The following is a 21,183-nucleotide window of genomic DNA, read 5'->3' as shown; positions in this document are numbered from 1 at the left end:
TTATCTACAAATAACAGGATCATCAAAGTATCACTTGAGGTTCATTATATATGAATTACATGTTCATTTTACATGAACTACAAGTTCAACATGTTATTCATAATTTTAAAAATAAATTTATTTTTAAAATGGAATAGATTCATTTTATAGTATAATGAATCTTATATCACTAACAGATGAATATAAAAGTTTTATATAATGAACATATTATATGTACATAAAAATAAATCAGTATTCATGAGTAATAATAAACGGGTTCATTATCTCTAAACAATAGGTTCATTAAAGTATCACTATAAGTTTATTGTATATGAACTACAAATTCATTATGTTGTTCATAATTTTGAAAATAAATTTATTTCTGAAATGAATTAGGTTCATTTTGTAGTATAATAAACCTTGTATCATTAACAAATGAATATAAAAGTTTAACATAATGAACATATGCTATATATGCATAAGAAGAAAATAAGTACTCATTGGTTAACAACGAACGGATCCATTATCTATAAAAAAACAAGTTCAAGTATCACTTGAAGTTCATTAAATTTATAATGCAGTTTCATACTCGTAAAGTTATAATCAATAAGTTCATCAACTACTAGCAATAGGTTCATCAACCTATCACTTGAAGTTCATTAAATATATAAAAGAAATTCATTAATTATAGCTTATAATCAAGAAATTTATCATACATATATAAAAATATTTTAAAAGAATATTTTTTTATACAAAATAAATAATATATTCATCAATAACAGAATCTATATAAAATATTAATTTTTTAATTATAAAATTTAGTTTTATAAAATTTAAATTATAAATTCTTTAATATTTTTACTACTATTTTTGCAAGTAATTTATGTAATTGTATTAAAATGTCATTTCAAATAAATATAAATATGTTTATAAAATAATGAGATTTGCAAAAATTTTAATCTTGAAAGATTAAAATCAAAAGTAATAAAATTGTGAAGATTATAATTTTAAGAATAGGAGAATGTGCAGAAAAAATAGAAAAAGCTAATTTTTTAATATTAGAAAAGACAAATATGTATTTTGGTTGAAACAAAAAATTGTGTATTGAAATGATGATTTTTTTATTTTAATTGTGTGTAAAAATTATTAATTAAATTCAATGTATTTTCAGAATACGAGCAGACCACACGTATAAGTAATTCTAGATACATACTTGCTACATGTACCCAGGGTATAACAACTCATCAAAACAATACCATAATAATATGTTGTACAAATAATATTTAAAGAATTGCTCAACTCAATTTTATTTTTAAAAAACTTGAAAGCTTTTGTGTTGGTACTAATTATATCTCCCCATTTCAATCAAAACAAATAATTTTTTTAAATGCATCAAAAGGAAAAGTATAGTGAGGGCATATAGATATACATATTCTTCCATCTACAGAATTTATACAGATACATCAATTTAATTAGATTCTCATTTCTATTTTTCACTTGTTAGTATCACACATTTTGCATCTGAATCTCTCTTTTCTTTTTTTCTTTTTTTTTTTTTTTTTTGTCTTCTCATAATTATTATTTGAGGACAATTGGGATGAAGAATTCCTATTCCTCTCATTCACAAATTGCAAAATTTCTGGGTCTTGATCCTCTCCGTCAACATGGGTTCCTGTACCTTTCAAGTGTCATAATTGGGCAATCCCCATTTCCGACATCAGTTATCTTCAAGTTTCATGAGTGTTGGTATGTGGCCATGGTCGACAAAGTCGATCCTGTTCAGTCTCAGACAGCACAGGACTTGCTCTGGAAGTTCTTCCTGTTTTTGTGCCTGTTGTAGAATTTTGTTAAGCTAGTTTGTTTCTCCTCCCAGAATGTTTACATAAGGTAATGATCACTAAACGTACTTTAAATAAAGCATCTCTTAGAAAGCATTCTAATTTATCACTTCTGAGGTTACCGGAATGCAATAATATTGATGCATTACCTGGATAGTTAACCCAAGATCAAGGATTCCATTTTTGAGACGATCACGAAATGATTCAAGACCCTTCCTTGAAATGAAGCTGAAGCGATGAATATCCAGATCAATCTCAAAATAGTTAGGACCCTGCATGACAGACATTGTCAGTGAAAGCACAATCTCACCCTGTGAATGACAGAGGGAATAGGGCTTAATTTCAAGAATTTCAGCGGACTGGTTATGTGATTGCAGTGTTTGCTCAACTTAACTGCAGGAGGCAGAATAAAGCCAGAGGCAAGAGAAATATGCGTCACCTTATAGAATTCATGCTGAGGACGGGAAAGGACTGGTTTTTCATTATAAGCATGGACAAGTTTCTTCTCGGTAGAACTCAAATTGAGATCGTCAGGATTAACCAAACCAGCCATGATTTTTAGTCTTTCTCTGAAAGGAACAGTCGACTCTTTCGCGAAGCCTTTGACTTTTTCCATCTCATCCTCAACCAGTTTCTGTTGATTGGAAAGAAATTTTGAGTAAGCCAGTACATAATGTCAAGCAAAACATAATGGAATATCAAAACAGTACTCTCCAGCAATTAACTGAATAACCCGCCACACATGACAAAAGAAGAGGCAAGTTCTAGTATTCCATTGGGATGCAGAATTAAGCATCTTATCAATCAAATAGATCAAGTGTATAATTAAGCTACCAATTGTAGCTTAACCAATCAGGCTGTTTGGGCTAGATCAGTCCAATTGACAGTCCATCACAGTGGAACTTGAATTAACAGTAGCAAACTGCTAAATGGGATTTCTTTGATCTAATTCTAGAGTGGAAATTACTTAGTCTGCCGCGTTAGTCTGAACCATATTACCTCTCTTTCATTTGTCTACAGAAAATGTAAATTTATAAATCTCAAACCTAAGAATCATGTTCATTCCATCTGTGTGAAACAAGGCCATCTGACAAAAGTAAAATTGCAACTAACACTACAGCAATTAACATCTTCATGTTAACACACTACAGCAATGATCAAGACATTACCTTGATGTTATCTTGACAGTGGGAAGAAATTTCTTTCTCGAAATCTTCAGAAACCTTAAAGTATAAAACAAGGCTCATCCCTTCCCCATCACTATCACCAAGGAACATTGCAGCAGGATAAGTAGGCAACTGTGATGAGGCAAACGACAAATACAATGTACATGAGAAAACTGTTCAATTCAAAAGCCAGAACCAGCTTTACTAATTGACACAAATTATGCTGTACATTATCGATACTTGAAACAACTACCTGGATATTTACAATCAGAAGAGGAGGAATTTTTCCTTCAGCTTTTACATTAGGAAGTTCAAGGTGCTGCGCAATGTGATTAACCTTTCTCGGGCACATAAACAAGTCAACACCAATTGGACTGTATGGACTGCAATTTGGAGCGGGGCACTTGCGCTTATCTCTGCATTATAGATCATAATACAATTACATTTTTACCTAATCACGAAAACAAAGAAAAGAATAACTATTTGCTGCAACTGGGTTAAGCATCCAGCGAAGGAGGAGGATGAAAGCAAGGCAGCATACTTGAAGTAGGTCTCCCCTCGAAGTTTAAAATTTGAGGGAGGAATCTCAGACCAGCATCCTGTATTTAGCTTTTCTCCCACGCAGTGAGGAATAATGAATCCTGCTTTGGGATGATACAAGAATCTTTTCGATGCACCTACACAGATCAATATGATTTACAACCTTTTGTTGCACAAACCATATGATCAAATTGGCGCAACAACACTTTAAAAGTACTTACAGCGTTCGACGGTCTCTTCTCCATCGCATGATTTCCTTTTAAAGGAAAGCCTTAAGACTGCTAATTTCTTTTTCTGGGTTGATGTGTTTATATGCTTGTCATTGAAACTTACAGAAGGATGCAACCGAGGTAGGCCAGATTTTAAGGTATTCTCTTGAGAGTCACGTCTGTCCTCTTTTGGACCTTTAAAGCTTCCATAATTATCCAACAATTTCTGGGGACCAATGAGTGCAAATCCTTTTGATTCCTTGTATTCCTCCTTGCCTGTCTTGTGACCATCTATTTTCACGTAGCTTTCATGGTATTCTTCATATTTACCCTTGCCATCCATGTAGCATGAAGAACTTTCATACTGAACCACTTGTCCACTTGAAAGGTTCCCAATAGCTGAACTCACCGAGGAAAAACGGTCTGTATATAAAATAATTAGACCAATGAGAATTCGAAGCAGAGATTACTAAATACCTCATTCTAACATACGTAAAAGGAAAAACAAACGCTTAAAACTGAATATAGAAAGGTTCTGTTATTCTCTACCTCCAAGCACACTGCTGAATTCGTCATCAGATTCAGATTCCAGAATGCTGACTGAATCAAACCAGGCTTCCTCTTGGCAAATTCCTGAAAACGCAAAATTTAAAGTCAAATCTCACTTCTTAGGCATTAAATAGGGTATATGCCTGAAATTCTGCTTTTATCAGAAGCCAGCAAAAAGTGGAAGACATCCTAAAAGCCAGCAAAAGGCATGGTGGAAGACATTGACTATAGACATCAACCAGAAAAAACAGAGAAATTAAAGACAAAAAAAGTGGAAATGTCAGCCTCTGCAATTAGCAAGCAATTCATTTGCAGAATCAGAGCTTCAGCAAATGACATCATGAGGATATACGGAAAATCATGGTTCTACAAAAGTTTCTCATGGTACTAGTTCCTTCTGCGTGTTGTTTGACTATGGAAATAATGAAAGACATACCATCTATGTCCACTTGACTGAGGTGCCATTGCAGCTGGGTGAGATGGTATGTTGAGTTGGAGGCCCCAGATCTTCTGCAAGTGGAGGTTTTACCATTCTCAAAATCCATCTGGACAAACTGACTCACAGAAAAATCTGTTACATGTCCTGCATCGATGTTTCCTTTATTATCTCCATCATGAGCACTAGATATCTTGACATGGCGTTTGCCGAATCTACGAAGGTGTTTCTTGTGTATTTTAACCTTTCTTGGAGGATTTGAAGTTGATACACAGCCGCCCATTGTTGCTACTTGATTTTATTAACCTGTCAAAACAACAAAATATCATCTCAACCCAACCACCCAAATTCTTTTATCTGAACCAGAAAATATAGTATCAAGCTGAAAGGTTATAAACATGTCTGGGTGCCAATGATTTGACAAATCTTTTCCAGATACAATGATCACCTCAGAAAAAAAAAATGATATTTGCTTCTTAGCTACAAACGAAAACATTTGAATCCAATTAATGAGTACTTATAATGATCATGCTGATGAAACCTATGGAATTTGGTTCTCAGATAAGAGAGACAGATAATGAAACCTATCAATTGGTCAAACCATGAAAATTCCAAAACCAAGGAACTATCAGCCAAGAGATAAAAATAATAGAACTGAAGCAAAATTTAAGTTTAACTTCAAGAGCTTAAACATATTTAATATTTTCAAGAAACTGAACCAATCAACCACCACATGCATTAAAATATCCTAAGAGAGCAATCTCATACAATCAGCAACGGAGTTGCAATTATCTAAATTTGAAAGAATCAAGAAAACCCAGAAAGGGAAGGAAGAAAATAAAGCCTGGGGTGAAAATATCATACCCTGGTCCCGAAGAGCTGCAAACTGATATATATGTATATATGTATGTGTATATATATATATATATATAGAGAGAGAGAGAGAGAGAGAGAGAGGAGATCCCGTGATCACTTCCAAGGAATGGCCTGTTTGAATCCTACATAAGAAACTGCAATAAGAAAGGTGAAGAGGAAGAAAAAGAATGCAAAAGCTAAGGAAAAGGATCCATATCAGATAAGGTAAACAATACAAAAACAAGTAGAATGTAGCATAAATTTAAAAAACTTTGTCAATATCAATAGAACACAAGAAAATGTTAGACGTGGTACATATGATGGAAAAGAAGAAGGAATTGATATGCATAAGAATGGAAATGAAAGAATTAACAGACAATACGGTGCAAACAAATAAACCTATATTCTTTTCTTTCAATAATCCACATTGAAATATGAAACAAACAAACAATAAAAAATCTAGAAAAGGTGAGAAAATATTTGTATGAAAAATGACATTTGAACTAATTGAAAAGAAAAGATGAACAAGTAAAGATTCTAAAGACAACCCAGAATGTGTTTTTGGAAAAAGAAAAGGAATGAATGAACATAAAGGAACACGAATGATAGAGCAACAAAATTATTACCTGAAAGAAAATACAGAGGAAATGGCTCAAGCGAAAGGATCTCCCTCTCTGCAAACAAACAGAGAGAGGGAGAGAAAGAGAGAGGGTATTAGAATGGCGGGTGGTGGAAGAGAGTGAATGAATTAGTAGGTCCGAATATGTCGGATCCTGGTACAATGGCCAAGAAAATTATTAAACAAAAAACAACAATAGCTTCCTCCTGGTTACTTCTTTCCTTTCCTGGTTTATCTTTAATCTTTATAGAGCTTTTATTTATAGGTTCGTTTATAATTATATCCTTTAGTTTAATCTTTTATTCCTTTTAAATAAAAAAAAATAGAATTACAAACAAATAATATTAATAATATCAATAATAGAGTTTTTGACTTTTTTTCTTGTCCTAAATTTCGCTGGTTTTTTTAAGACAGATAAAAAAGAGACTCTTTTTCTGTTGCTTTTGTATTTGTCTGTTATTTTCGTTGTCGGGTACCCCTCAGGAAAAAAAAAAAAAAAAAACAGAAAAGAAAATGTTTTTTTTTTTTTTTCTTTCTCTTTTATGTTCAACTGTATTTGGCCTTCAGAATTAGATTTCAGGAATAATTAAAATTAAAACATTACTAATTGGATAGTTTATTAATATGCCAACAATTTACCAGTAAAAGGAGTGGATAAATTATTATTGGAGAAAAATTAAAGAAACAAGAAAAGGCTTTTCATTTCTAGTGTGGAAAAATTGAATGCATAAATATATATGATATCTATACATACACAAAATTTATAATACATTAATTCATTTTTGATAAATAGATATAATGCATTTGCAATTTTTATATGTTATGTTAATTATATTATAACATAGTTAATAAACTCGGTAATATAATTTTTTTAATTAACCGATGATTTTAATTTTAAAAAATAGTATATAATTAATATGTTAATTGAGAGATTACTTTTCTAATAAATAGTGATTCTCAATCCTATAAGATAGTATATCAGTTATGTTTTTAATATTAGTTTATATATACAATCATTAGAATTTTAGTTAATAAATTTATAAGAGAAATTAATTTTGAACTATATAATTTTATTGAATTGTTATTATATTAATGATGTAAATTGAATTTAGTGTTGATAAAATATTATAGTTATATTTTTTTTAAAAGGAATTTAAGAAAATCTAATTTATATTTTATGAATTAAAGATATTTATACTTCAAGTAATAGTACTAGTGCTGATATTTATTTTCTTGTATATAATACAAAAAATTAGAGAATCCTTTAAATATATTATAACTTCTTATTTAACAAAAGAATATATACAATAACTTTCATACATAAAAGCTTAACCCTTAAAAAATGTATCAAACCTGTTTTAATAGAATGTGACAATTTAATTTAAAAAGTCTCAAGAAAAAAACTACATTAACTCACATATTAAATAATTTCATTTTATTTTATTTTTATAGTAATTACAAAATCCTAAAATATTATAAGTTCTATTATGTTGTTTCATTAATTGATTTAGATTATTATTGTTTTTTTTATAATTATATTGCATTAAGAAGCTTTTTCAATAACCAATCATGAACAGTTTTCTGCTTAATAACTATGGAAATAATAAAAACTGGGAATCTATTAATAGAATCACAAGGCAAAAAGACTTGAAATTATTGGGATTATATTGTTTATATATTATACATATAAAAGCTAGGTCTTTTCCATTGTTATTATTTTATAAAATAATAGCATAGAATCCACATTTTTTTTCAATTATACCATTTATTAATAACAATATATATATATATATATATATGCAGTTTTAATTATTATTTTTTCCAATTAAACAATAATACTAGTAACTAGTAAGCAATTAAACAGCCACTGCCTCTAGCACTGGATAATGCTTAATTTCTCTTGTCATTATATTAATTTTATGTCATTTATTAGTGTTGAAAAGATCAAAATTCATAATTCCCTTTAAAATCTTCAAATCTTAGTTAATATTTAATATTGTTGACCTCAATTTCTTACAAAGTCAACCAACTATGTTCCTTAATTAGATCTGAAGATTGGGTAGCTTCTTGGTAAATTACATAGTCAAACCATCTTTCTTTTATATTTATCTGTTTTCATTTCATTTTATATTAGGGGAATAGAATAAGCAAATTAAATAAACTCAACTTACTATTAAAAAGGAAGGGGAAAATCATCTTCCTCTCTTCCTACTTGACTCATTAAATTGCCACTCTTACATTTAAATGAAACAGAATCACAGAGTTCAAGTTCGAGTCTTACCATGATAAATTAAAAAGTTTCTTTTTAATTTTACTTAATAGATTTTCTCCTAATTATTATTTTGTATTGGGTGATATATTGGTTAGGAGTTTCTTATTTTCTAATTGTGATTGTGTTTTTTTTGGAATGAAAAGGGACCGTTTTGAGTACAAAAGATATGACCGTCCATTAGTAAATTTTTAATTAATTAGTATGTCATTATTCAAACGATTTTAATCATTAAATGGGGTATTAAAAAAGACACCAAAGAGTTCAAGGCAAGTTAGGTTGAAAGTGAAATTGACCATAAAATATAATCCTCAATTAATGTGAAGCCTCCTCACATTATAGCTAGTTAGGCAAAACTTAAACTTTTGAGATGTAAAATCAACTTCCTTTGAATAAGTTTGTCTGAAAAAAAAAACTATAATTAATTTACAATTGCCAAAAATACTTAAAGGACCATTGACACTGAGGTTGGAAAAATCTTAAATTAATATTTTTTTTAAATAAATTTTTAAAATAATTTATAAAAAAATTTTTAAAAAAAAATTCTAAACCTCATTTTGGAATACCCAAATATCAAACCCCAAACAGTTCTATAATCATACAAAAGGGATATGGTTGGCCCTCCTCACTTATATACTTTTTTAGCATTTTAAATGTTTTAGATGTTAGATATCCTGACATATGGTATAAAATAGTGGGAGTTAATTATGCTAGTGATTGCCCTACCAATACCATAGACCCTTTGTACATGTTACTATTATTATCTTTTTCCTTGATAAAGACATTGAACATGTATGTGGACATGGAAGACAAAGAAGGTCCAAACAAAAGAATAAATGAAGCATGGACCGACATGGAGAGACTATACTTTTTGTGGGTGTTTTTGATATATGATTACAGCTGAATCCAGCTGCCTTTGCTTGGAGTTTCATCTTTCACTTCACTTTTCTCTTCTTTGCATGGAGAATGATTTGAATTTCCAGGGATTAACGAGAGACACAAACACGAAACATCTGCTTCTGTCATCATATACCTGCCTGTCCATATATAATTTTCAACATTTTAATGAAATTTTATGAAGTGGTTATATTTTATATGCATAATTTAGTTTTACTATTTAATAATTAACATAGAATAGTAAGAAAATTTATTTAGCATCTTTTTTCTACCTGATACAAGTCAATTTCTCCATTGCCCAAAGTGTCGGTTCTTTTTTGATGTTCGCTAGGCCGAGGATGAAGGTGCTCATGCAGTGATCTCAAGTGCCGGGGACATTCAGTGTCTGGGTTCAGCCATGTTTTCTGTCCATAGAAGATTGGAAGAATGTAGATACCAGCTAGTGTCTTGGAGTAAACAGAAGAATACCAATGCACATTAGGATAGCTGAATTAGAATCTGAGATGGTCGAGGTTAATTATCAAAGTCCGAGCTGGGACTGAGAGGAGGTGCAACGCCTTGAGATACTGTTGACTAAAGAATTTCAAAGAGAGGAAGCTTTTTGGGATAAAAAAGCCTGAGTTTACCGGCTCCAATTAGGTGACAAAAATAGTGCATTTTTTCTCAAATGGTCCAACTGAGGAAACAAAATGCTATTCACGAGCTCTGTGACAATCGAGGGATCTGGAGGTCAGGGAAAGAAGAAGTGCTTTAAACAACATATATTCCTCGTCGATTCCGGAAAACATAGAATCAGTGGTTGGCTTACTCAGTTGTCGGGTTACAAACAGGATGAATCAGTCTCTCGCTGGAATAGTAACAAGTTCAGAAATCAAGAAAGCTTTGTTCTCGATAAGTCCAAGAAAAGCACTAGGTAGTGATGGGATGACTAGTAACTTTTTCCCAGTCCCTCTATTCTAGAGGATGGCATATGCTTGGCAACAAAATATTCTTTTCCAAACAGGAAAAACTTTCTCGAGTTCAATTATACAATTTTCTCTTTGGTTCCTAAGGTTCCACATTCGATGAAAATGGCCCATCTCCAATGGATAAGTTTATGCTCTGTTTTTTATAAAATTATCTCAAAGAATTTTAACTATTAGTTTACAAGGTATTATTTCAGAGATGATTAGTGAATCTCTTAGTGCTTTCATAAAGGGCTACTCTATTTCTGACAATATTTTGATTGCTCACAAGTTGATGCACAATTTAAGAAACCGAGTTGGTTCATTCTAATGGATGACTATCAAGGTAGATATCAGCAAAGCTTATGAGATAGTAAAAGTGAGACTTCCTTGAGAAGATGATGGATAAGCTTGGGTTCTGTAGAAGATGGATTAATGTTGGGGTAATACTCATCGCTGCTACTAGTTTGTTTATAAACAAATACAAATACAAATGCCCAGTATAATATTTATTTTCCAAAATCAGAATTTTCTAACAATATTACCGTAACAATTATAATCACAATCTCAACAAGATAATCACAATCATATAAGTAATTGGACAATATAAACAATCAAGCAAAGACACAAGGATTTTACGTGGAAAACCCCTTCGATATGAAGAGTAAAAACAACCATAATTAGACAACCATATGATAAAAGGTTACACAAATCCAATTTCAAGTCTCAAATGGTTACTCAAATCCAATAATAGACAACCATAATTAGCAACATATGAAAGAGAGAGAAGTGAAAGATATCACCAAAATACAGAGTTTCGTCCAGTAGCCATATCTCACTATCTGAAGCACGAAATGACAATCAAGCCGTCCAAATTGAAGCCCCTGATGACCCAGACGTGCAGTTAAAACTTGAGCAAAATCGGATCACGGATGATCTTCAATCAAAGATAATCTTCAAGACTGTTCTTTTATTCAGCAAAATTAAAACCCTTTTTTTGCTGCCCACTTTTTTTAACTCTCCCACGTGAGTTTCTCACTAAAAGTCAACAAACAAGCTTCTTTTGAAAGCTATTAACTTTGGGCCAAATAACATATAGTTATGGGTTTCTCCACATAGGAAGGGACCCATAGCCCAACAATTAATTAGGTCATGGAATATGTTTCTATAGTCTTATATTCAATGAAATGTAATGGCAAAGTTAGTAGTTACATTCATCCTACTAGGGGGCTACGGTAGGCAGATCCTCTATCTCTGTACTTCTTCATTATTTTTACGGAAGGTCTATCATAACTCTTTTAACATGTGAAAGATAATGGCAGTAGAAAATTGCAAGAAACTCACCTATAATCTCACATCTTTTATTCACGGATGATTCCCTCTTCTTTGGCAAGGCATCTCAGGATGAAGCCTAACGGATATAAGTGGTTTGGTGAATATCTTTTATGAAGCGAGTGGCTAAATATTCAATAGAAATAAGTAAACGGTTTTTTAGCAAGACTTTAACAATTTGAGATTTTCTCTAGCCAGAATTTTGGACATTCCTAGTATGGGCAGTTAGGACAAGTATCTTAGTGTACCAGCGATGGGATCAAAATCAAAGAGACAAACATTTATGGAAGTAAAGGAACAAGTAGCTAATTATCTTATAAAATGTAAGAAAATGGCTTCTTTCGGTAGGAGGCAAGGAAATGATGATAAAAGTATGGCCTTTGCACTCCCAATGTATACTATATCGTGTTTCTATCTTCCTCCAAGTCTTTGTTACGAGATTAAAACTTTGATAAGCAAGTGAGAGGCGAATCCATTAGGTGTCATGGAAAATGATGTATGTCTTAAAACTGGATGGGTCCTAGATAAAAATATTGTTGCCTACACCATTCTCCTAATTTTCTACCAGCTCGAGTTTTTCTTTTAGTGAGTTTATGACAATAGAGTATGGAATAATCCTTCCTAAGTTTGAAGTTTACTCAAGGGTAGAGAAATTTTAGCCTAAGTATCGAAGTGACAAGTTAACTTGGGTACTCCAATACATTTTAAGATGGATGCTTGGATTCCATCAAAGTTTTTTTTTTCTTCTCGACCCTTTACCCTAATGCTTTAACCAATATCTACTTAACTTGTTGATGTTCTAGAATATGGAAGGAGACCTCATGAAAAGCATGTTTGCCCAACTAATGTATATCTCATCTTGCTTTACTAATCAACATCATAAGTGAGAGACAAATTAGTGTGGCATCATTCAGCCTCAAGATACTATAATGTCAAATCATGTCATCATGTAACTTACTAAAGGAGTTGGGAAATTCAAAATCAGGCTTTGAGGCTTTGGACTTCACTAATAAGTATCATTGAATTATTTAGTCTGGAATTTTTAAGCTCCACAAAAAATAAAGATCTTCGTGTGGAGTATCTTAAGTGAAAATTTATCAGTGGCAGTTATCACTGTTCACTGCAGCCCTCACGTGGATGGTTCTTGTAAACGTTGTGGATGTTTAGAGACAACTTCCTTACCTATTCTTTTTTTGAGATTTTGGGAAATAGGTTTGGTCCTAATCAAAGCTACAGTTGCTTCAGAAATCCATGCATGCTCTTTTTTTTTTTTGGATGGTTGGCTTAATATCTTAGAAAGCTTTAAGGTGTTTTCGAACAAGAAGAAATTAGTCTCATAAAGTATGGTTGTTCTTTGGGCAATTTGGAGGGCTCGAAATGCGGGTAAAATCCCCCGTTGGTACTAAACCTTTGCCCCTTATTTCCATTTGGTACCAAACCTTCAATTTATTTCTTTTTGGTACCCCTCCTATTATTTATGTTACTTTCACCAGTACCAATGAGGATTTCAGTAATTAATTGATGATGTGGCTGTCGGATTTATAAAAGACCACCCCCTACTTGACAACATATTTTTTTGACTCCTTTATTTAATCCTAGTCAGAAAATAAATAACCCTAAAATATTAAATACTTACCTTTATCTTTAGCTAAATAATTTGTCTCCATTGAACTTTTAGCTAAACAACTTTTCTCCATTTTACCCAAGAGTAACGACTTTCCTTTAGCTTAGACGAAAAACATTTTACTTCCACCTCCATTGTCAAAACTCTCTAAGCTTCCTCTTCCTAGTTTTTTTACACAATTGTAGCTGCACATTTCGAGATTGAGTAGCAATGCCACTTGACTAACAAGTAAGGGAGAAACACGAAGACCCACCAGAATACTGTAAGTGAATGCACCTCAAGTTCTTGTGGTAATTCAAAGAATTGAATTTTTTCGTGTTAAATTTGCAATTTTGTATACATATTGCATGATGCATTACTTTGGAAGTTATTTGACCGTGAAAATACTAAATATGCATATTGAGTTAGGGTTTTTTCGTTACTTGTTATTGTAAAGAAATCTCTTTTATCGAATTGAATGTAGATGATATTTATTAATACTACTTTTGTTAAAGTAATTAATGTATGTTTAATTAATTTAGGGTTATTGTATTTTACGGTGCCTAATTCTGAGTACTTTAGTTTGTATTGACATGATTATGGAGTTGATGTTAGAGGTTAGCCTAAGCTTTGGGATGTGGGAGCTGTTGATTTTTGTAGTTTAGATAAGATCTCTAAGTTAGAAATAATTTCAATGGCTAGAGAGCTAGGAATAAAACCTAAAAATAAAATTATTATGTGGAAGCATCCTAAGAAGAGTATGAATGATAGATTAAGAAGCCTTGAAACAGACAGTGATGCTTTAGAAATGACAACGTCTGTGGAAGATGTAAAATGATGTATATTTTTAATAGGGATAAATTTGAAGGAATAGAAGAAATTGGGGAACCACATGCTAGTGAAGAGATTGTGAAAAATATGTCTGAGATGGAAAGAGAGGAACCGCAGAATGAACAAAATATTGATGATGACAGCTTTGAGAATAGTGATGCAAATTCAGAGGATAATGAGTTTTGGACTCTGATTATGACCTCATGGATGAAGATGTTGATGATGATGCCATGTTTGAGAAATTTGTTGATAAGGAGCTTGAGAGGGACATACCATTTGGATCTAGTAGTGCTAGGCAACCTGCTGAGGAGTTGTGTAAAGATTCAAATGTGACAGTATATGCTCCATCAGATGAGCTATTGTCATGCTTTTCAACTGAAGACAGTGATGTAGATTTAAGGAAACACAGGTGACCTATGTTTAATAAGGAGACTGACATGGCGAATCCCAGCTTCAAGATTGGAATGCTATTCAGTTCCTTCAGATAATTCAAAGATGCAGTTAAGAGCTCATCAATCAAAACTAGAAACCAGGTAATATTTGGACCAAATACAAGGCATAAATGCAAGACTAAGTGCAAGAAAAGATATTAGTTCTTTATTTAGGCTTACCCGATGAACATAGACAAATAAACAGTACAGATCAAGTCAGCTTATTTGACTCACAACTGTTCAAGAGAGGCAAACAATAGGCATGTTAATGCCAAATGGATAGCTGACCATTATGTTGAAAGGTTCAGAGCTGATCCTACTTGGGCAATTCAAGGGATCATACAAGCTGTGATAAAAGACTGTGTTGTTGATATGTCAAGACTTAAAGCATAGAGAGCAAGAAATGCTACCTTGAAATTTATCAATGGTGATGAGAAAAATAACTTTCTAGATTCATGATTATAAGCTAGAACTGTTGAGAAGTAATCCAGGAAGCACTATAGTTTTTTATTTGAATGAAAGAGCTTTTACTAGTATGTATGTGTGCTTTGCTGCATTGAGGAAAGGATTCAAGTGTTGTAGGCTTTTGATATCTCTAGATGCAAATGAATGCATCTATCCAGTGGCATGATGTGTTGTCCAGAAAGAAAACAAGCAATATTGGAAATGGTTTTTAGAGTTGCTAGTTGAAGATTTGGAGATATCAAACAGTTATCATTAGGTGTTAATGAGTGACAAGCAGAAGGTAAATATTCTTCACATTTTCCTTTTTTAAAAAGAAATACATATATATATGGTTTGATTTTTGTGTTGTGATTTTGGAATAGGGTCTTATTCCTGCATTGAAGAACTATTCCCTAATTATGAATATAGGTTTTGTGTTAGACATGTGTATAATAATTTTAAAAAGAAATTTAATAGTCTAGGGCTAAAAGAACTTGTGTTGGGTACTGCTAGGGCAAGCTATATCCAGTTATTTGAAAAAATAATGGACAAGTTTGCATCAGAATCAAAACAAGGACATAACTACATGAATAGTATCTCCCCTCATCACTGGTCTAGATCTCATTTCAGGACTGATGCTAAGTGTGACATGTTGTTAACAACTTATTTGAATGTTTTATGAATGAGGTTATAAGAACAAAATTAGTAAAGAGGATACATAAGGAAAGGGATGCTATGAAAAGAGTGGCCTCTGTTTAATATCCTAAGATCTTGAAAAAACTAAAAAAAGCAAAAGAATTTTACTGGATGTTTAGAACATAGTGGTTTAGGGGTGAGAAGTTTCAAGTGATTGGGCCAAGGGGACACTTTGTAGTTGACAAATAGAAAATGACATGCACATGTAGGAGGTGGGATCTAACTGGTATACCTTGTTATCATGCTGTATGTGCAATTTGGTATAACAATAAAAATCCTAAATCTTATATACATGAGTACTACAAGGTTGAAATATATCTAAAATGCTATAGCCATTTGCTTAACCCAACTATTAGTCAATAATTTTGGCCTAAGGCAACTGCTCCACTAGTCCTACCTCCCTACCAATCACACCTAGAAAAAATAAGCTTGCTAGAAAGAGAAGGTTAGAGGAAGAAGACATGGAAGCTTTAATAAAAAATGGTAAGATCACAAAGAAGGGCATTGTGATGGCATGCACAATTTGTGGTGCTAAAGGCCATAACAAAAGGTTTCATACTGCTTGTACTTTTACAAGGCAACAACAGAGGAAGAAAAAACTGCCTGTAAGTATTCCTCTCATCTACTTTGCATCCAATAAATGTCATATGAACTAATGTGATTATGTTATACTAGGTGAAGAGGAAGACACAAAAACAATAAAAGAAAAAGGGATCCAATGGTGGAAGCAGTGCACAGAATGTAAGCTACTAATATACTGTATATATTTCTACTTGTATTAAGACATGTGTATTTTTGTTTTGGTTTACCAAGCGTGTGAGTTATACTTACAGGTGCAAAGTAGTGGTGCCACTTATTTTGATACACATGAAGATGATCATGGAGCTTAAAATGTGTTTGAAACACATGAACATGATCATGGAGCTTCAAATGTGTTTGATACACAGGAACTTGATCATGAAGATGACCATGGACCTCTTACAGGCACAACTCCTTTAGGGACAACTTCAACATTTGATAATTTGTCACAACTAATACCATTATCATAGGTAAGTAATTTGTCACCTCTAATATCTAGTTGAGTAATGTAAAATAGTGGTATGCTAACTTGAGATTTTATTTTACAGTTATTCAATGTAACACCATCAGCAACACAAGCAAAAACAGCTGCAGTTTAGCTTGGCATACTAGCTCATTTAGTTTATTTTTAGGATTATACTTCACAGTGAAAATCACATTTACAGTCCATCACATTACCTTCAATAACTACCACTAAGAAGACTAAGAGCATTGTTGATCTGTTGAGTGAGCCACTACCAAATATGGGCATTGGAAGACTTTCACAGACACAGAAAGGAGGAAGTGCAAAAAAGCCAGCAACTGAAGCTAAGGAAAAAAGACTTTCAAACCCCCAAGGTTGTTAAGCAAAGAGGTTGGGACTGAAAGAAGTGCTGCAATAAATAAGAAATAAGTTGGCACAATAATAAAGCTTCAAGATATAGGAAATCAAAAGATTGATGGAAGCGTTTCAATAAAGAAGAGAGCTTGAGTGCCTCCAGGAACTGCAGAGAATAAAGGAATTAGAATTGGAAAGAAGACTTAGATGAAGTAGACCTAAGAAAGAATTATTTTGCATTTTTAAAATTCTAATTAATACTATTTGTTTTGGATGTTGTGTTATCATTATCTGTGTGGACCTAGTATGTGGTCCTTTGACAGAATTTTTTATAATGGCTTTTGACAGCCTTGGGTGTAGGGTTCATTTGCTCTTTTTTTTTGTCATGATAGGAACAGAATATTGCACAAGAATTCCACACCCATTTACTTTTTGTTCAAACATTTGATTATTAAAAGTAATCAACAACCTATATTATTTAAATGATAGCATGTTGTTGCTATTCTTATTATTAAATATTCACTCAATTTGTTTGTTTCCTAGCTTGATTTATATAACAATTTGCTATGCTTATTTCTCATAACATTAAAATAAAAACCAAAGGAATATATGAAGAAAACCATATTTCATTTCATTCATTCATCATCAAAATACAAAAATAACAGTAGTTATAAAGCTACTGTTTTCAAAATATACACCCCACCACCACCTAACTACCTCTGTCTCCAAATTATACCACACCACATATTCAAGGTGCATCTTCAAATTAAGCTAACGAAAGTACATCTTATAAATCAGAGTCTCAACCACATCATAAAAATCAAGCTTATACAGGTCCTTATTGTGCTTCATGCTCCCTTTTTTCTTCTTTTATTTTCTTCAACTTTAAATTTCGTAAACTAACTTCATTCTTGTGCTCATTCAGTAGCTCACTTGTAATGTCAGATTCAAACCTCTCAAAATTAGCATTGAAACGCCTAAACAACTTGCAACATCACCAGTGTCCTCTTATTAACCCATACGTAGTGTCACTTAAAAAAATCATAGCTGAAGAACCTGTACAAGAACAAGCCTTCATTACAACCAAAACTATAGCAATATAAACTAAAGAAAGCACTTTTATACTTACTACAAATGAGCATCCCCGAAACTTGCAACCAGAGTTCCTCTCAGTTCGAGAGACGAACAATTTTGCAGGCCTTCCACATGCACAGTTAGAATTCTCAACTCCAAAAGTATATTCCTCCGGGTTAAGCATACTTTCAGTTGTTTCTTGCTCCATTTTCTCAACAAGGTAAAGTACAAGGAAGCTTAAGAATTGATTATGAGAGAAAGGAGAATCAGAGAGTGAATCGACCCAAATTATAAAAACTAGGATTCGAAATTGAGAATTTTTTTGATTTAAGGTTATTTATCTGGGGGTAGGATACAAAAAATTTGCTGACTAGGATTAAATAAAGAAGTCAGCAAAACATGTGTTAAGTGGGAGGTGGTTTTTTATAAATCTGACAGCCACATCATCAATTAACTGCCGAAATCCTCATTGATTCTGGCGAAAGTAACAGAAATAATATGAGGGGTACCAAAAACAATAAATTAAAGGTTTGATGCTAAATAGAAGCGATGGGCAAATGTTTGATATCAGCGAGGCATTTTACCCCTCAAAATGCACTTGTTTTTCAATATCAGCTTTAATATAAAGAGTTTATACTAAAAAAAGCAACCTATAATGACCAAGAATTTCAACTGATCAAATTTCCTTTACCTCGACCTCTTCAACGAGGTTAGATGTGACTTTAAATGGTACACTTCATTTCAAATGGATTCCTTCTACTTGTGGTTTCTTTACATGTCATTTTGATAATGGTTATAAAAAAAGTGTTTGAATTGGAGATTTGATAAGTTAATAATTGTTTCTCATTTTGATAATGGTTATAAAAAAAGTGTTTGGATTGGAGATTTGATAAGCTAATAACTGTTTTTCACTAAATAATTATATTAAAGCGTTTAGTAAAGACTTAAAAATCAGAAACTAATAGCTTATTAAAATTTATTAATAACATCTTACTTTATGTTAATATAATATAATATAATTTTTATATTTTAAAATTATTTTTATTAGTTGAATAATTATAATATTTATAATTAAGGTATTTGAAATTAGAAGTTTTCATTAGTAGAATTTAAGTTTTATTTTATTTTTTTAATATAACATTTATAAATATTTTTAATAATAAATATAATTGAACTAAAAAATAATTATAATATTTTCAATTATTATAAGTTATTTTTATTATTTTATACCATTGAATATAATATAATAAAATAAAATATATTCAACAATAAATTATATCATCAATGGTCATTTAACATACTAACAACAACTGTTAATCAAATTTTATCAAATGGTTTAATTCACCAACCATCAACTACCAACTATCAGCTATCAGCCACCAGCTGTCGGTTACATTAATCAGCCGAACTAAACAGACTTAAAAATCTAGATGAGAGGAAAGCTTTGGTTAGAGTAGTTAGAGATCATTGAAGTAACGTTCAGGGAGGTAACACTGAGATCCTTCAAAACATTGTTAATGATGCTTTATTGGAAGTTTTGGCTCTTAAAAGGGGCTTGCAATTAGCAAAGGAAAAAGAATGGCAAAAGGAGTTGATCGTCGAATAAAGTATATTATTTTTATTTTTATAAATTTTTAAAATTAACCAGTATTATCTAATAATTATAAAATTTAATTATATAATTAATTTATATGAATAATTAAAAATCACATGTAAATTGCTTGACGGTGTAAGTCAGTGCAAAGACCTATAAACTAATAAATTAATGAAAATAATATTAATTAAAAATAAATTTTATAATGATAATGTTTAATAATATTATTCTAATAAATTAATAAATTATATAAATATATGCAAAAGTTCTCATTTAAAAAATAATCAGGAGCCGTATGTTTATATTTATTTATAAAAGTTTTATTTTACTTTTTATTATTTTAAGAAAGCTAAATTGTAATGTAGTTTCTAACTGGATTTCTTTGGCAAGTAAAACGAAGGAAGAAGGAATCCAATCTGTTCACATGGAAAATCACGAGCACACACGTGCAAAATCATGCACAGATAAACAGGTAGGGCAATTATTGTGTCAGAAGTCAGTGGAGGCACAATTCACCTAAATTGTTTTCTACTTTTGCTTTGGAAATTGGAACTGTAATATAAAGTTTTGCAAAATCATATTTTTTTTGTTTTAAATTTTAATATTTTGTCTTTTTTAACTATTAATTTAATAAATATCGTTATTAATTAATTCCCACATTATATATTTTAAAATTACAGTTTTTATAAAAAATCCAATAAAAATTTTTTAAAAATAATTAAATTAATAACGTTTACTATAAATATACAATTCTTAGTTTGTATATAAATTAAGCATAGACTATTATTTTTTTAGAAAAATGAAAATAATAATATTAAATCATAGGTAAAATATTTTTAATTAATTTTTTAGAAGTTGTTTGGATATGATACTTTTAAAACACTCGGAAACAAAATGTCAATTTGAAGAATGATGAGCACACAGAAATTGGATTTGGGTTCAAATTGACAATTCTTCAATTTATAGCCAATTAAATTAAGTGTTTGTGAATGACAAAGAAGAAGCAAACCACATGGAACTTTTCTTCAGATTAATAGATATATTTAATGAAGTGGAGTTATTAATGCAATATCCTTAGAGATATTGGGAAGCTTCTTTGTATATAAATGATTGTAAAGTGGTATACGTTTGTAGTGAATCATTATCCTACTTTAAGTGTATATATATATTCTTTGATTTGATTCTTTGTGTTTGTTGCTTTTTGATGGGTAATTCTAATGCTTGATTTGTGGTGGGTACGATTAAAGAAAAATGAATAATTTAATGCAGCTGAACCAGGCAGGTAGGATTAGTTTAGCCCATAATAATAATTTATAATTGATTAGTATGAATATGTGAGGAGGATGACTACATACTCTTCACCAATAATATAAAGGAGAAAAAGCTCAATCAACCATGAATCTGACACCATCAATTGTTTACATTCTGTCTGTTTTGTTGTATACTTCCTAATCCATTTGATGAAATGTAAAACATGGGTT

The 21,183-nt window shown here is 31.4% G+C and overlaps 1 protein-coding gene across 1 annotated transcript; it reads right to left on the bottom strand.

The window, feature by feature from the left end:
- Positions 1 to 1,511: 1,511 nt before the first annotated feature.
- On the bottom strand, positions 1,512 to 6,437 carry LOC8283440. Its single transcript, XM_048375205.1, has 11 exons — positions 6,199 to 6,437; positions 5,582 to 5,715; positions 4,718 to 5,023; positions 4,282 to 4,365; positions 3,745 to 4,155; positions 3,525 to 3,660; positions 3,237 to 3,399; positions 2,987 to 3,115; positions 2,257 to 2,451; positions 1,967 to 2,089; positions 1,512 to 1,810 (listed from the first exon to the last, which is right to left on the bottom strand). Exons 3-11 carry the CDS (start codon positions 4,998 to 5,000, stop codon positions 1,697 to 1,699), a joined length of 1,638 nt encoding a protein of 545 aa, XP_048231162.1. The 5' UTR covers positions 5,001 to 5,023; positions 5,582 to 5,715; positions 6,199 to 6,437; the 3' UTR covers positions 1,512 to 1,696.
- Between the last annotated feature and the right edge of the window lie 14,746 nt (positions 6,438 to 21,183).

Source organism: Ricinus communis, chromosome 5 (genome assembly GCF_019578655.1).
Source record: "Ricinus communis isolate WT05 ecotype wild-type chromosome 5, ASM1957865v1, whole genome shotgun sequence".
In the NCBI taxonomy this organism is placed as follows: Eukaryota; Viridiplantae; Streptophyta; class Magnoliopsida; order Malpighiales; family Euphorbiaceae; genus Ricinus; species Ricinus communis.
This window is presented reverse-complemented; position numbering and strand designations above follow the sequence as displayed.

What these genes read in the sequence shown, in the direction of transcription:
- LOC8283440 (XM_048375205.1), bottom strand. Translation starts at nt 5,000, where the DNA reads ATGGGCGGCTGTGTATCAACTTCAAATCCTCCAAGAAAGGTTAAAATA. An exon ending in AGAAGAGACCGTCGAACGCT is followed by an intron (nt 3,661 to 3,744) that starts GTAAGTACTTTT and finishes TGATCTGTGTAG; the next exon opens with GTGCATCGAAAAGATTCTTG. An exon ending in CGAGGGGAGACCTACTTCAA is followed by an intron (nt 3,400 to 3,524) that starts GTATGCTGCCTT and finishes TCTATAATGCAG; the next exon opens with AGATAAGCGCAAGTGCCCCG.